This window comes from Arvicola amphibius, chromosome 2 (assembly GCF_903992535.2).
Source record: "Arvicola amphibius chromosome 2, mArvAmp1.2, whole genome shotgun sequence".
NCBI classification, from domain to species: Eukaryota; Metazoa; Chordata; class Mammalia; order Rodentia; family Cricetidae; genus Arvicola; species Arvicola amphibius.
Window position 1 is genome coordinate 121,351,915 of NC_052048.2, and position 14,884 is coordinate 121,366,798.

Here is a 14,884-nt window from a genome sequence, read left to right on the forward strand (position 1 = left end):
GTGTGATGGTTTAAAACAGATTGTTCCCCATAAGCTCATATGTTTGAATGCTTGATCCCTAGTTAGTGGACCTGTTTGGGAAAGATTAGAAGGTATGCCCGGTGTTGGAAGCAGTGTGGCCTTTTGGAGGAGGTATGTCACTGGGCATTGATGTTGAGGTTTCTTTCTGCCTGCAATTTGTGTATCAGATGTGAACTCTCGGCTATTGACCTGGCACCATGCCTCCCTGCCTGCCACTATGATGATAGTGGACTCACTCTCTAAAATGGTAGGCAAGCCCCTGACAGTTGCTTTCTCTTATAAGTTGCGTCTTATATGGTGTTTCCTCAGCGAGAGAACAGTGACTGAGACCCTGGGTGATAGTGATGCTGAAGTCATTGACTTTGCTCTCGGGTGTTTATGGAGCAGCACTTAAATGTTTGTTCTCCTAGTGTAGAAATCTGGGGAATTAGAAAATGATTAAAACCATTTTTATTGAAAGTCAGTGAGCTACAGAAGACTCAAGATAAACTGTGTTTGCTGTTTTCTGTGGGATTTTTTTCTGTTCTGGTTCTGACTGGAGTAGGCTTATTCTTTCTCTGCAGGTTTACTTTTTGATTAATGTAAAACAGTATCTTAATAATTCAAGAAGTTGATTTCTTTGAGAAAATATTTGTACATTTTCTCTTGAATTCCTGTTCTCAAGTGTGGGGCCTCTTAGTAATTTCAAGGTTGATTGTATTAAAGAAGACGGTGAAAGGCCATTTTGGTGGGAATTTTACTATTCAGAGTTCCTTTCCTAGCACTTAACCTTGCTGGTGTAGGCTTTATTTAGCATAAGAATGGCACAACAGTGGGATTGTTGCTGTGTTTTTGTCCTATGGACTGGTGTTCTAGTGTATTCTAACCACCTCAGTCAAAGGACAAGAAAGATGGTAGGTTTTCTGAAATCATCTTCAAATCTTAGAGGAACTTATACTCAAACCATAGCAAATGCACACACAGGAAATACTATGTGCGTCCAGAAAATGAGCTACCACTGCCATTCTTTCAGTTTTCAGTGAGTGACGTAATTAATTATACAGCAAGCTAAAGTACAGAACATAGCAAGTGGCAGGTGACTAGAAGCTTCAGGTCGCACAGCATCAGATCAGGACTTCACAGCGCCTAGCAGAAATGCCTGGGGCAGACTCATGACAGAGCAAAGACACCACCAGCAAATGGGGCTTACAAACACTAGCAGAAATTGAATGGGGAAGTTGCTGCCACTTGGAACTCCCAGTTGAACTTTCTGTCCCTGAATGGGTTTGTAGCTTTCCTTCCACTGACATTTTATGTGTGGGAGATAAACAGCAGCTCTGTTAAAGCTGCCTCCCCTCCTAGCTCTTCTCAGGGATGTGATATTTTTAACAACTTTCCTGCTTTGTTGGTTTTCTCTCTCCCCAGTACAGAGTCAGAGGCCAGCCTGACCCAAGTCAGGAGCTTTTGGAGGAGACAAGGAGGGCCTCCTCTTCTTTCACAATCTTGAAACAGCACGTGTCTATCATTTAATTTACATTACAATTATGATAAGAAATTTAAGGCATGTATATTGCTGTGGAAAATGTCTATGATAGTGAAAGAGCAGGTTTTACAATCACGTGTGCTGAGTTAGTTTTTGCTCATTTGTATGTGCAGTACATTTAAATCTACAATGGTTCAACTTACAGGCTTTCTGACTTAGCAGTAGTGTGAAAGACATATGCATTCAGTGCAAACCATATGCCAAATTCTGACCTTTTCCCAGACTGCTATTCTAATCTCAGGTATAGTGAGAGCTTATATGATGTGGAATGTCCTTTTGTATATGTGCTGCTTTAACTAGCTGTTTCAGCCAATGGCTTAGCAGAGTAAAGCTAGATAGGAAGTCCAGAGAGAGAGGGAGAGGGAGGGGAAGGGGAAGGGGGGAGAGGAGAGGAGAGGAGAGGGAGGGGGAGAGGAGGAGGGAGAGGAGAGGGGGGAGAGGAGAGAAGGCAGGGGAAGCAAGATGTGAGTAACAAGCTACGAGTCTCACGGTAAAATAAACACTAGTAGAAATGGGTTAATTTATCATTAGAGCTAGCCAGTAAGAAGCCTAAGACATTGGCCAAACAGTTGTAACTGATATTAAGCTTCTGAGTGGTTGTTTGGGGACAGGCTGGAAGAGAGAAACTGGTCCAATGGGACCGCGGGCTGGAGAAAAGCCATTCTGTCAACACTCATTACTCTTGGTTATGTTACTAGACAGTGGTAGCAAGTACAGATCCCACCGAGCAACAAGACCCTGAGGTAACAATGATAACTTTGTATGTCCAGGACTGCTTAGCTGTGATATCATATGTTGGTGTGTGTGATATGTTGGTATATAAAATTCTTTTTTGACCTAGAATATTGTCAACCTAAAATGGATTTATCCAGAACATCACCCATTATAAGTTGAAAATCATATAAAATGCCTGTATAAAATAAACTTATAGATTCTGACCAAACTTTTTGTATTATTGAGTAATACCCTGGATAAGGAAGAGACCTTTGCTTTCTTAACTTCTGTATTGAGTAGAATTTTATAGTGAACATACATTAATTTTATAACTACAATGGTCATACTTCTAGGGAAAATATTGATTTAAACCCAGCTGTAATGCATGTTACTGATCAATAAAGAAACTTAATGAAAACTTAAGCCACTTGGGCATTCTTTTAACATCTGTGAATATTGGATCAGCAAGATATAAAGTAAAAACATAATCAGTTTAGTCATTCTTTCGTTTATAAGCACAGTGCAGCTTTTCTGTGCCAGGCGTTGTTTTAAGCACTGGAAATACAACAGTGATCATGTCAGACTTAAAAAGAATCAAAGTCAAAACTGCCTTTTAGGCATTGGGTTTAGTAAAATTGTTTAGGTATGTTGAGTCTGTTCTTAATGGGATTTATAAGCTTGGTCACTTGGTGGAAAATGTGTTGCTTAATCTTGCTAATAGTAATTTTCTTCTCTTATAGTAACTGGACCCCTCTCAGAACTGCAGATTGCATATGTTAGCAGAGAAACACTACAGGCAAGTCATATTTAAAGTACTATTTTTTTACTAAATGTTTATGTGCTATGCATTACTGCTAGGGAACAAGATAATCTAGTTTGGTAAACTCTTGAAAACTTTTAATCTAGTTGTATTATTTTACTTATTTACATTGTTCTGTTTTTGTGGTGCTGAGGGTTGAAGCCAGGGTTTCACACATGCTAGACAAGTACTATGGACCAAATTATATCTCTGGCCCTTAATGCATATACAAACTGTTAGAAATGCAAGCTGTATTTACATTTAAATGCTATAAAGCCTAAAGATTACAATATAACCTAGACTTCAAGCCCTGTGGGTCTGTATATTCCTCTTATAATAAAGAAAGGTTTGAAAATTCAGTAGTATCAGAGTAATTGAAATTTATTCTGATTCTAGTGGAACATACACTTTAATGTATGTTCATACAATTGTACAAATTCAAATCATTTGTACAGTTTACTAAATGTTATTTTAGAAAAATGAGTGCTTCTGTCTGAGCTTTATCTTTCTTACTCTGACTCTGTTGTCTATGATATTTCATTGTAATGAGTTGGTTCTTGGCACTTGGTTTTCTATAGAGTAAATAACATAGTGACTACTGCTCAGTGATGCTGTGTGATAAATCTTGCTTGTTTTCCTGTGTTTTAAAACCCTAGGGATTGTATTATCTCCACAGTAAAGGAAAAATGCACAGAGATATAAAGGTATGCATTCTACTTTTGGCCTCTTTTTTCACTTTTAAATACTCTAATTCAATCTCTGAGCAGACGTCTCTTGATTATTTGGTAAGTTTGCTACCTGAAATAAGTTACAGTAGCAAACATGAGTGATGTATGGTAAGGCCCATTACGTTCTTAGAGTAGCATTGTTGAGGCACGGTCACATACTGTTGGAGTCTGCTAGTTCGTCCTGTCCACCTGGCTAGCTTAGCCCGAAATAACCACACAGAAACTGTATTAATTAAATCACTGCTTGGTCCATTAGCTCTAGCTTCCTTTTGGCTAATTCCTATATTAATTTAACCCATTTCTATTAGTCTGTGTATCGCCCCGTGGCAGTGGCTTAACAGGTAAAATTCCCAGCATCTGTCTGCAGCAGATGTCTCCATGGAGTCTCTCTGACTTCGCCTTCTTCCCAGCATTCAGTTTAGTTTTCCCCACTGACCTAAGTTTTGCCCTATCAACAGACCAAGGCAGTTTCTTCATTCATTAACCAAGAAAAGCAACACAGAGACAGATGGACCTCCTACACCAACATACAGTAAAGTTTGCCCTCTAAGTGTGGAGCTGAGTGGATTAGTTTGGGCTTTTACTCAGTTGGGTCTGGTTTAGAGGTATTTTGGGACATCATCCATGTGGGTCTGGCTGGCTGTCCTCAGATGTACTCTGTAGTTGAGAATGTATTTGAATTCCTGTTACTTTTGCCTCTGTCTCCCAAGTACTGGAATCATAGACAAGTACCACCACACCTGGCTGGATTAGTGTTTTTGTAGTTGTTTTGTTTGTTTTTTATTTCATTTGTAAGATACAAATTAGCTCCATAGCTTCCATAAAATCACAGTAAATTGCACACTTACTGTATCGTCTAAGTTTGGCACTCTTGAGGTAATATAAAATGTCATTAGTAAAGTGTCTTTGTAGACAAAAGAAGCCTAGCAACTCCTGTGCTCTACTCTGGCTCCCAGAGGACAGCGGTGCTGGCCAAGCTGACTTTAGCTCAGGCTGACAGGACTTCCAAGGGTGTCTCTACTGCATTCTTTAATGGAAACCCTTTTTCCTTTTGTTTATTTCTTCTTTTTTCCTTCCTTGTACCATTCTCTCCCTCTTTTGTTTTCTCAAGTTTTTAACTTAACCTTTTATGAGAGAAATGACTCTTGTTGCTTTCCTAGTCTGTGATGGAGCCCTGGACTCTGTCCTCACATTCCAGTGTTCACTGGAATGTAAGTAGATGTGTGGAGTCCTGCTTTAGGTATTTACCATAAGCCCCTTCAAAGACACAAGCTGGGATCTTGTCCTTTGAAGGTAAATGAGTGCTGAGGGAGGGTCCAGTCCTCGGCATTGGATGATTGGAAGGACTGGTAGATTTTTGTCAGAAGTGGAGATTGGCATGTTCTCCAGGTTGAAAGAACAATCTGAACCAGAAATGCAGAGTGAAGTATGAGGCCATTTTGGAGACTATGATATCTGTATTCTATTACTAAGCAGGGAGTGTGTGGGTTTTGCAGGTGATGAGCTTGGCTGGGTAGTTTTGTCCCTTTGTGCAAGGACTTGTTTTAGACTTTGGGGTCTGGGTAAGTTCTGAGCATCAGCACTGCCTCCACCCTTGTCTAAGCTTTCATCATACTATGTCTTACCCGTATCTCTGTAGTAGCCTTCTTCCTGCTCTCATTGCTTCCATTCTCGAGTGCTTCTTTAGTTACCACACTATTTGACAAATAAAATGGCCTTTTAAAGTCAGATCATGTCATTCCCCTGCTTACCAGCACCATGGGTTTCCCTTAGTACTCACTGAGAAATGCAGGTGCTTGGCCTTTGGCCAGCAAGGTTATGTGTGATCCAGGCCCTGCATGCATTTCTCTGAGCTGGCCTCACACTCCATTCCTCTCTCCTTTACACATTATGTCTCAGCCATGTACCAAGTTGTTTCTGACCCACCAGCTCCCAAATAATGACGCTGAGACTTCTTATTAATTATGAAAGCTTGGCCTTTAGCTTAGGCTTGTTTTTAACTAGCTCTTATAACTTAAATTAACCCATATTTTTATTAATCTACTTTCTACATCTGTCCCATCCTGTGGGTCTGACTAGTTATGTATCTCTCTCAAGCCTCTATTAACTCCTCTTCTTCTCTCTCTGCCCAGAAATCCCTCCTGTACCTCCTGCCTAGCTTTTTATTACACCAATCACAGCAATACACCTTTGCACAGGGTACAAATATCCCACAACATAACCACACTATATTTGCTATTCTTGTACTATTTCAAGCTCATTCTGGTTCTAGGTCTTTGTGTTTGCTGTCCTTTCTTCCTAGAACATTCTTATCTCAGATTTGGGTGTGGTTGTCTATACTCAACTTCATTAAGACCTCTGCTCAAATATCATCCATTGGCTTTCAGAGGACTTCTTTCCATTCTTTGTTTTTCCCTCCCTCCCTCCCTCCCTACCTCCCTCCCCCCCTCCCTCCCTCCTTTCTTTCTTTCTTTCTTTCTTTCTTTCTTTCTTTCTTTCTTTCTTTCTTCCTTCTTTCCTTTCTTTTTTTTCTGAGACAGAGTTTCTCTGCAGCTTTGGAGCCTGTTCTGGAACTCGCTCTGTAGACCACCAGGCTGGCCTCGAACTCAAAGAGATCTGCCTATCTCTACCTCCAGAGTGCTGGATTAAAAGGTGTGCACCACTACCCGGCCCCGTTCTTTGTTTTCTGGGAGTTTGTTTCCTGACTTTGACTCTTTTGTTGGGCCATAAATAATCATTTTTTATCTTCTTTCTCACCTACATACACAAAAACTGGAACTTGCTTATTACTGTACACCAGAGTTTAAGTGCCTGACTGGCAGTCAGCTATCCCTCGGGGGGGGGGGGGGGGTGGATAGAGGAAAGAACAAATGGGTCAGAGTGATAAGGTTGTAACTTAGGAAAATCAATGTGACAGTGGGGAGAGAGCATAGTAAAGACTTTGGCAGGAGTCTAACTGCAAAGGGAGATAGATGGGAAGCCCTGGTGTGGGCTCTTAGCATCTCTTTCCTTTCTCCATTATCCCGTAGATCAGTTGTTATGAGTGAATGTAGCTCCACTTCATGGACGATGTTCTAGGGGTCTAGAACTCTCCATTTCCTTTCTATTTTTTTCCCCTGATTTTTTGAGACAGGCTTTTTCTGTGTAGCCTTGACTCTCCTGGAACTCACTGTATAGGCCAGGCTGGCCTCGAACTCACAGAGATCCACCTGCCTCTTTCTCAGGAGTGCTGGGATTAATGGTGTATGCCACCACCTCCTGCATCTACTCTTCTTTCTCTCGCTCCTTCCTTCTTTTCTTCTTCTGTTTCTTTCTCTTGTTGGAGGGATCTAAGAACATTTCCCTTGACCTATAATCATACCAGCACATTGAATTAAAGAGCTTCCTGGTTTGGTGTGCTCATTTAAGAGTTGCATGGGAGTGGCGGTGGACCCACAGCTAGTGATCGGTATGCTAGCTGACTCAAAGCTCTTGAGAAAGCCATTAGGATAGAAAACTCATCTAGGGTAGTCATGTGCCAGCACTGGTGAGTTTTGGGGGCGGGAAGCAGGCTTCTTAAGGATGGGAAATATAGTAGTCAAGTTTAAATAATAAGCAGAGCAATGGAAATATGAGACTAAGTAAGTGTGGCGATGGTATGTGATGGCCAAGAAATAGCATTTAGACGAAAATGTATCATGTCTGTGCTGGAATTCATACCGTGTTAGCAAGGAGCCTTTTTGGGGAGCACATATGTAAACATCATGAGATTAACTGAAGAGTGAACAACAGTGTTTCCTATAATTATGTAGCATTTTGGCTGAATACATTTTAAATTTAAGGATTTCTGTGTCTATGGCTGTGATTATTTGATATGTATAGTTAACCTAGTATATGTTTCACCTAATAAAATGTCTGTTTCCCACTCAACTAAAATGTTCTCCCTTTGAAGGGCGCTAACATTCTATTAACGGATAACGGTCATGTGAAATTAGGTAAGTAAATCAGAGTTCCATCGCATGCACATGTTTTTCTGGAATATAGTTGTTTGGTTTGAGGTTTTGTTTGTTTTGTTTTTCAGAACTACAAGTCCTCTGTCCTAGATCACCCCTAGGGATATTGTATTTATTTTTTTAGTGCTACAAGTCTCTGTCCATCCTTGGTCATCCCTAGGAAGAAGCATATTCATTTTTCAGTGGAAGTCATTGCAGGCCGGTCACCTCTCTGTCTCGTTTCCCTACTCCTGAACAGGCATTAGCTTGTCCTTCACAGGACACAGGTTGTTGCAAAGATGCCATGAAGTTATATGCATTGGAACTCTTTTACATCTAAGCCCAGGGGCTGGGCTTCCAGGAAATATCTATAAATTGTAACCAGAAACGAGAAGAAAAATTAAACAAACAAATAAATAATATTTAATAGCGCCAAGAGTACTTTGTAGTTAAAAAGCAAACACTATTATTTTTATATAAGAATATAATTTATATAAGAATATAATTTATATAATAAATATTTATATATAATTTAAGAATATAATTTAGATGTTACGTGTTGCTTTACTTTAAACAGTAACATATAAGGTATAATTAAAATAAAGTTCAGAACCAGTAATAACTCAGTATGAGTTTAAATCAGGAAAACTGTTCAATATAGTAACTTTATTAACTGATAACAAGAATATAATAACAACTGTGGAAACATTATTTTGAAACTATTTAGGACAAATGAAATATCAAAATATGCATTTGTTTTCTAAAAATGTCAATAGGACTCAGGATGTTAGCTCGGTGGGAGCCCTTGTCCAGAAAGTACAAGGCACTGGGTTTGTCCCTAGCTCCACAACATAAACAGACAAATGAAACTGCTTTGAACTATGGCCTACTCTAGGACTAATCAGATTGACAATATTTATCTCGTTATTAACATACAAGGTGGTTTTCCTAAGCAGCTGTCAGTGTGAGTGAGGAGAGCAGGTTTCACCCTGATCTGTGCCGTCCTGTGCCCTCAGTGTTGTACTCATTGAGCGTCTCTGCAAGCCGCTTAGTTTGTGCAGTGCTTCATGCCTGCTTTCCCTTGCGGCGGACTAGAAATGGTAGAACTGAGCTGAGCATGCTTAAGGAACAGTAGCAAGTTCCCACTAGTGACCTACACTGTTCTGCAGAGGTAAGGATTTAGGGACTGTCATGTTTGGGGTCTTCTTAATTAGATGGGTTTAGCAGTGGGCATCTTCGTCTGCAGTGTCATTCTGGGTCTGACAGAGTCAATAGAATATACAGCTGCTTAAAGGTCCTTTCTAGTAATACTCCTTGAAATAGAGATTCCTAGAAACTAGAAATTACATCAGCGTCAGTCTCAATTTTCCCAAGCCCTTTGTTTCGTATCAAAATTATTTGGTCTTAACCTTTGTTGTTATTTCATTAATGTGAAATACATGGGAATCTGTCTGGCTGTGCTACAGACCAGTTTGTGATATTTTATTAGTCCGCCAAGTCGGAAAACATAGCATGTGTGAGACTGTTCCATTTCTGTAAAACTGATGAAAATAGTTATTGAAAGTTACTTTTGGTATTACCTTAAATGATTTTATTTCCTCTCCTATTTTTTAATAGCTGATTTTGGAGTTTCTGCACAGATAACAGCTACAATTGCCAAACGGAAGTCCTTCATTGGTACCCCATATTGGTAATTTTATTTTAATTTACTTAAAAAATATTAATTTATTGTCCTATTGTTATTGAATAGTTTATTGAATTGTTTTCTTAAAAAAAGAAAGGAAAGGAAAGGGAAAGGAAAGGAAAGGAAAGGAAAGGAAAGGAAAGGAAAGGAAAGGAAAGGAAAGGAAAGGACTGGTCAGAATTCCTAGACCTAAGACAGAATACATGAAGAAAGTCAGTGAGGTTAGTAATGTAAGCATGTATTCTTTTAGATGGATTACTTGGCCAAAAACTATCCTACATACTGATTTTCATAATGCAGGAAAGTCTTTAAAGTTTGATACAGCTGTTAGGTTTCTGATAGTTAATACACTTTAATAACATGTTAAAACACACATAGTTAAAACATTTTAATGTTTTTATATCTATCTTTTTCTTCTTGCATGTTCCAATATTATTCACAGTTTTCAAAATCCTTGCTGTTTTTGGTGTTACTGGGAACTGAACCTATGACCTCAAACACGCTGAGTAAACAGTCTACCACTGAGCTGACTTGGGTTTTTTTTTTGTTTTTTTTTTTTTTTTCAGTCTTGGTTGACTGCAATCAAGGGCAGGCTTCTGGATATTTGGAATCTTGCATGCCAGGCCCCAGTTCAGTCCTTGAACCCTTTTCTAGTAGTCTCTCATCCACAGACCTTCCTTTCCTGCCATACCTGTCTTGTCGATAGTCTTTACTATCTTAGGAAAAAACCCCTACCAGTGATTACTTACTCTGCCCTATCATTGATTCCTTTACTTACTCCATCATTTGGGCTACTTAGCTGTGGGCTGGGTGGCTTAGCCGAGCACTGACCACACTGGTGGGCAGGCACAGCACTGATCTGGTTTTCACCGCTGCATAGTCTTGCCATGACTTCAACATCAATGCTCCCAGTCTCCGACATCTCTAGTCTGGCCCTCAGTGCACAGCTGCACTACTGGTCTGGTTTAGTTTAAGTTGGAGACATGATAAATATAATTTTTTATTTGTCTTTTTCAAATACAAGTTTTCAAAAGTCAATTAGTGCTAAGATGACTTTTATAGAAATCTTACAGTCCTGTCTTTTCCTGTGTCTAACACTAGCCATTATTTGTAGACTTTATTGTAATAGTTGAAGATTTTAGCTCCTTCATTCGTCTGTCATTTGTCTTGTCTTTGCAGTATTCCTAGTCTACCACCTTCTTCTACTTCTACTACTCTTCTTGGCTTCATTTTTAATTGGCTTAGATCTTGAATCTATAAGCATTCCATACCTCCTCACATTGCCCAATTCTGTAAGATGTGTCTATAGATTTCTATACCCATAAAGCTTGTTAAGCTATCAGGTGTGTGTGTGCGTGTGTGCCTGCGTGCGTGTGTGTGTGTGTGTGTGTGTGTGTGTGTGTGTGTGTGTGTGTGTACAGGAACTTACTACATCCTGGACTGACACTCTACACTTGAGCTACATTCCTGTATTTTTCTTCCTGGAATAATTCTTTCTGCAGTCTTCTATCCTTTCTCTGGTCTGTTTATCCTCAAGTGTAGCCTTTAGTAGAACTTTGCCCTGGGAGCTCCTTTCTTGGGTCCTAGGTCTTCCTATTTTTATCTTTTTTGAAATACCTTTTAGTATATTTCTGGTAAAAGGTGTATGGGTGTAAAATACTGCATTTCTAGCCTCACATTTGATTGAGTGTAGACACTAGGTCAGAATGTTTGAGGTGTTGTATGTGTGGCTTTTCTGTGATGCCACGGAAAGCCGTCATGCTGCGTGTTTCTTTGGCTGTAACCCACACTCTCCCCCGTAGTGATGACTTACATTTTGATATTCCTTGATGATTCCTAGTATCCCAGCTATTTTGCTTGTTTTTTTTTCTTTATTCATTTGGTTTCTACCCCAGAGATTAATTTCTTCTGTGTTCTAGATGGTCGTCCAGGAAGTACTCCTTCAGTGTTGACTTGGTCATTTCTCTGCTCTGTTTCTTCTCTAGGTTTCATTAGTTATATCTCAGACCACAGGAATAAACCCACTAGTTTTTTTACTTTCTCCCTATTTGTTTGTTTTCTAGACAGGGTTTCACTTAGGCCTGGCTGTCCTAGATCTCACTCTGTAGACCAGACTGGCCTCGAACTCACAAAGATCTGCCTCCTCTGCTTCCCATGTACTGGGATTAAAGGCATGCGCCACTCCACTCCATTTCACTCACTTAAAAAAATTATGTTCGAGATCCAGGTGAATCTCACTGCATTCAAGGCTAGCCTGATGGTCTGCCTACATATCAAGTTGCAGGCCTGCCAGAATTACAGAGTTGAGAAGGTCAAAAAATCTTCAGATTTCTTCCTCAGCTTTTTACATTCAGGCTTTTATGAAAGAGACATCCCTCAAAAGTTTAAAAATCATTGTATATTAGTTCTCACCAAAGAGCAAGATGGTAGCAACTGGCTGTAGATAGAACTGAGTGTGGTGTATATGCCTATAGTCCCAGCTTTGGGGAGGCTGAGACAGGAGACTCTTTGGAGCCCAAGAGGTTGAGGACAGCCAAATAGATGGGCAAATAGAGCCGGCCTCAGAATACGAAAGCAAAGCTGACTTACATCTTGGTATGCAGCAAAGGCAAAGTGTGGGCCTGGTTGTTAGTGTTCCCAGCATGCGCAGGCAAAGAGCACTGGGGAACTCAGCATTCTGTACTCAGATCTACTTAATTCCTGAGCAAAGCCTGTCATATTTCTACTGGTCCTTGTCCTGTGAGAACGAGGAAGGAGGAATTGCTGGACTCAGTGGATCAGAGTAGAAACCTGGGGAATTAACTGTTGACATTTAAGTGCTATTATTGTCCTCAGCCAGCCTCAACCTGACTTGGTTAGCTAGTAACTCTACAGCATGTGGGGCAGTCTTATGAGGCTAGTCAGTCATGCATTCTCATCCTCTGCACCCTTGGGTTGCCTTGTCTTCTTGAAGTGTTATTCTGCATTCTGTTTTGGTCTCTCAGTGGTGCTAGGTAAGGTATATCCCTTAGGGCTTCAGAAAGTGTGTACTTGTTTCTCCTTATTCTGCCCTTCCTGGTTCTGACTTGCTTTCAGAGAGGAGCAAGAATTTGAAGAGAATCCACTGCTCTTCCCAAGTCCTCTCTCCCTATTCTTTAAGCATCTGGAGGAAGACACACATCTCCTGACTCACCTGATTCTGTATACATGCCCAGTTAATGTTTATTAAGAACTCATCTTTACCACCATCTCCAGAAATTAATCCCGGTAGAGTTAGAGATACCTGGGGAGCATGTGCACTGAGTTAGGTGAGGTTGTTTAACACTCCTGCTCTCTGTCTCTGTCTTGTGCCATGCCTTTCCCACCTTTATCTCAGAATACAGAATCACTCTTGCAAAGTGGTCAGGCTAGCGACTAGTCAGGAAAGCCTGCTGAAGTGGGAAGATGGAATTAGTAGTGAATGCCGTCTAGACATTGCATTTTTGATGACAAAGCTCACACTTACTCAGCAGCTTTTGGTGGAGGATAACCATCAAGATGAATCCAGACAAATTTCTGTACCCACCCCTCACCTCTGGCAACTCCTGTGGCCTGTGTCTCTATAGTTCTGCCCTTTCTTCAGCTATCCTGCACATGGAGTCACAGGTGTGGAGCATCACAATACTTTGTGATTGCTGTGCCCTTGCCTTATTCACTAGGCTTTTTGGTGGTTGTCTTTACAAACTTGTCTGTAACAAGTTTTTCTAAAACATTTACTTTAATTTTGGTCATAACTTAGTTTTTTACTCTTACAATAAGAGTGTTCAGATAGGCCTGGTGTAACACGCCTTTAATCCCAGCACTGGGGAGGCTGAGGCAGGCTGATCTCGGTGAGTTTGAGATCAGCCTGGTTTTCAGAGTGAGCTCCAAGACAGCCAAGTCTGTTAAACAGTGAAACACTGTTTTGGGTCAGGGGGTGGGGGTGTTCATAATATTTTATTAAATCGTGTATTTGTAGCAGCAGGTACTGGTTCACAGACGAGTGGCACATGTGGTTGTGACTGGCAGGAGTAACTGCCCCATCTGGGTGTCCTTGTGAAGCTCGCTGGTGTGCTGGGCTTGGGAAGGGTGACTGCTGCTTTCTGAGCTCAGCGGCCGAGTGCCCACCCGTATGGGGCTTCCCTCTTCTGTGGCTGCACCCTAGCTGTCCTAAGACCCAGAACGCTTGAACGTCCCACTGCAGTTTACATTTCAAGATGAAATCATTTTTAAGACCAAGTGTTTTGAGAATTGCCTGCTTGTTTGTTTTGTTCTATTGTACCCGACCTGACTCCCTGCAGCTATACTGGAAAACAGTATGTGCATTTGTGAAGTACCCCTCAACTTGCTCTTTTCAACTGGAAATGTTCTGTGTTTTTCTCATTTATTTCTAAAACTATGGTTTGGGATTACAGAATTTGTGTATTTGAAAATTAACCATTTAAGCAAGTCAAGGTATAATTAGACTAAAACAATAGCAAAGTTAAAATGAATTTAAAAGTTACCAAATCTGGGTAACTTCCCTCTGAATAAAAAAAATTTGAAAAGGAGGCACTCATTTTGGTAACTTTTTCATTATTGTAATAAAACTTTTTTAAAACATTCAAAAGTTTATAGTAAATATAAATCAAATATAAATGTGAAAATTCTTGGTGCCTGGAGAAATGGTAAAATAGAAGCAATGACCAAGTTGCAGGCAAATGATATGAGTGTCCTGTGAAACAGTTATGACCATTTGTTACAAATGTCATTTCTTTATAGAACTTTGGGGCACAGAGATCAGGATGTGAGCAAATTTGGGGCAGGTTAGTGTCACACTGGTGAATTTCCATAAACTTTGTAGTGTAGGTAACTAATGAAAGAAGAACTGGGAAGGTTGAGATGAGACACCAAGTACTAGGGAAAGTAGCTAGGACAGCCTATCTATTTCCAGACACCAAGGACTCAACAGAACTCAATTGAAATATTGACAAGACCATGTGACTCTCGTGAGAATAAAGGGAAGCAAACTAACCGCAAAGGTTCTGTTTCTGGATTATTTCCTGCAGGATGGCCCCAGAAGTTGCAGCTGTTGAAAGGAAAGGAGGGTACAATCAGCTGTGTGACCTCTGGGCAGTGGGCATCACTGCCATCGAGCTGGCTGAGCTCCAGCCACCCATGTTTGACCTTCACCCCATGAGGTCAGTGTGCCCCACACTAAGCCCAGTGCAGATTGATGCTTATTGACTATGTCATGAATTTACTTTAGCCTTGATGGGACTAGATAGGAATGTATTCCTGTTAGAATGTGAAATGTGTTAGAATGTCCAATGTTTTATTTGTTTTCCAGGGCATTATTTCTCATGACAAAAAGCAATTTCCAGCCTCCTAAACTAAAAGATAAGTTGAAGTGGTAAGTACCTTTGTTTATTGACTTTTATAATAAGGTAAACAAGAAGGAAGAAAACT

The 14,884-nt window shown here is 40.3% G+C and overlaps 1 protein-coding gene across 3 annotated transcripts in view; it reads left to right on the plus strand.

The window, feature by feature from the left end:
* Window positions 1-14,884, plus strand: part of Map4k3 (mitogen-activated protein kinase kinase kinase kinase 3) — a 159,378-nt gene that overhangs the window by 83,408 nt on the left and 61,086 nt on the right. For all 3 annotated transcript variants that reach the window (XM_038318094.1, XM_038318095.1, XM_038318096.1), the window contains 6 exons: window positions 2,998-3,053; window positions 3,713-3,760; window positions 7,716-7,758; window positions 9,373-9,445; window positions 14,485-14,616; window positions 14,766-14,828. In XM_038318094.1, the coding sequence (XP_038174022.1) occupies window positions 2,998-3,053; window positions 3,713-3,760; window positions 7,716-7,758; window positions 9,373-9,445; window positions 14,485-14,616; window positions 14,766-14,828 (415 nt within the window). The remainder of the gene's footprint in view (window positions 1-2,997; window positions 3,054-3,712; window positions 3,761-7,715; window positions 7,759-9,372; window positions 9,446-14,484; window positions 14,617-14,765; window positions 14,829-14,884) is intronic.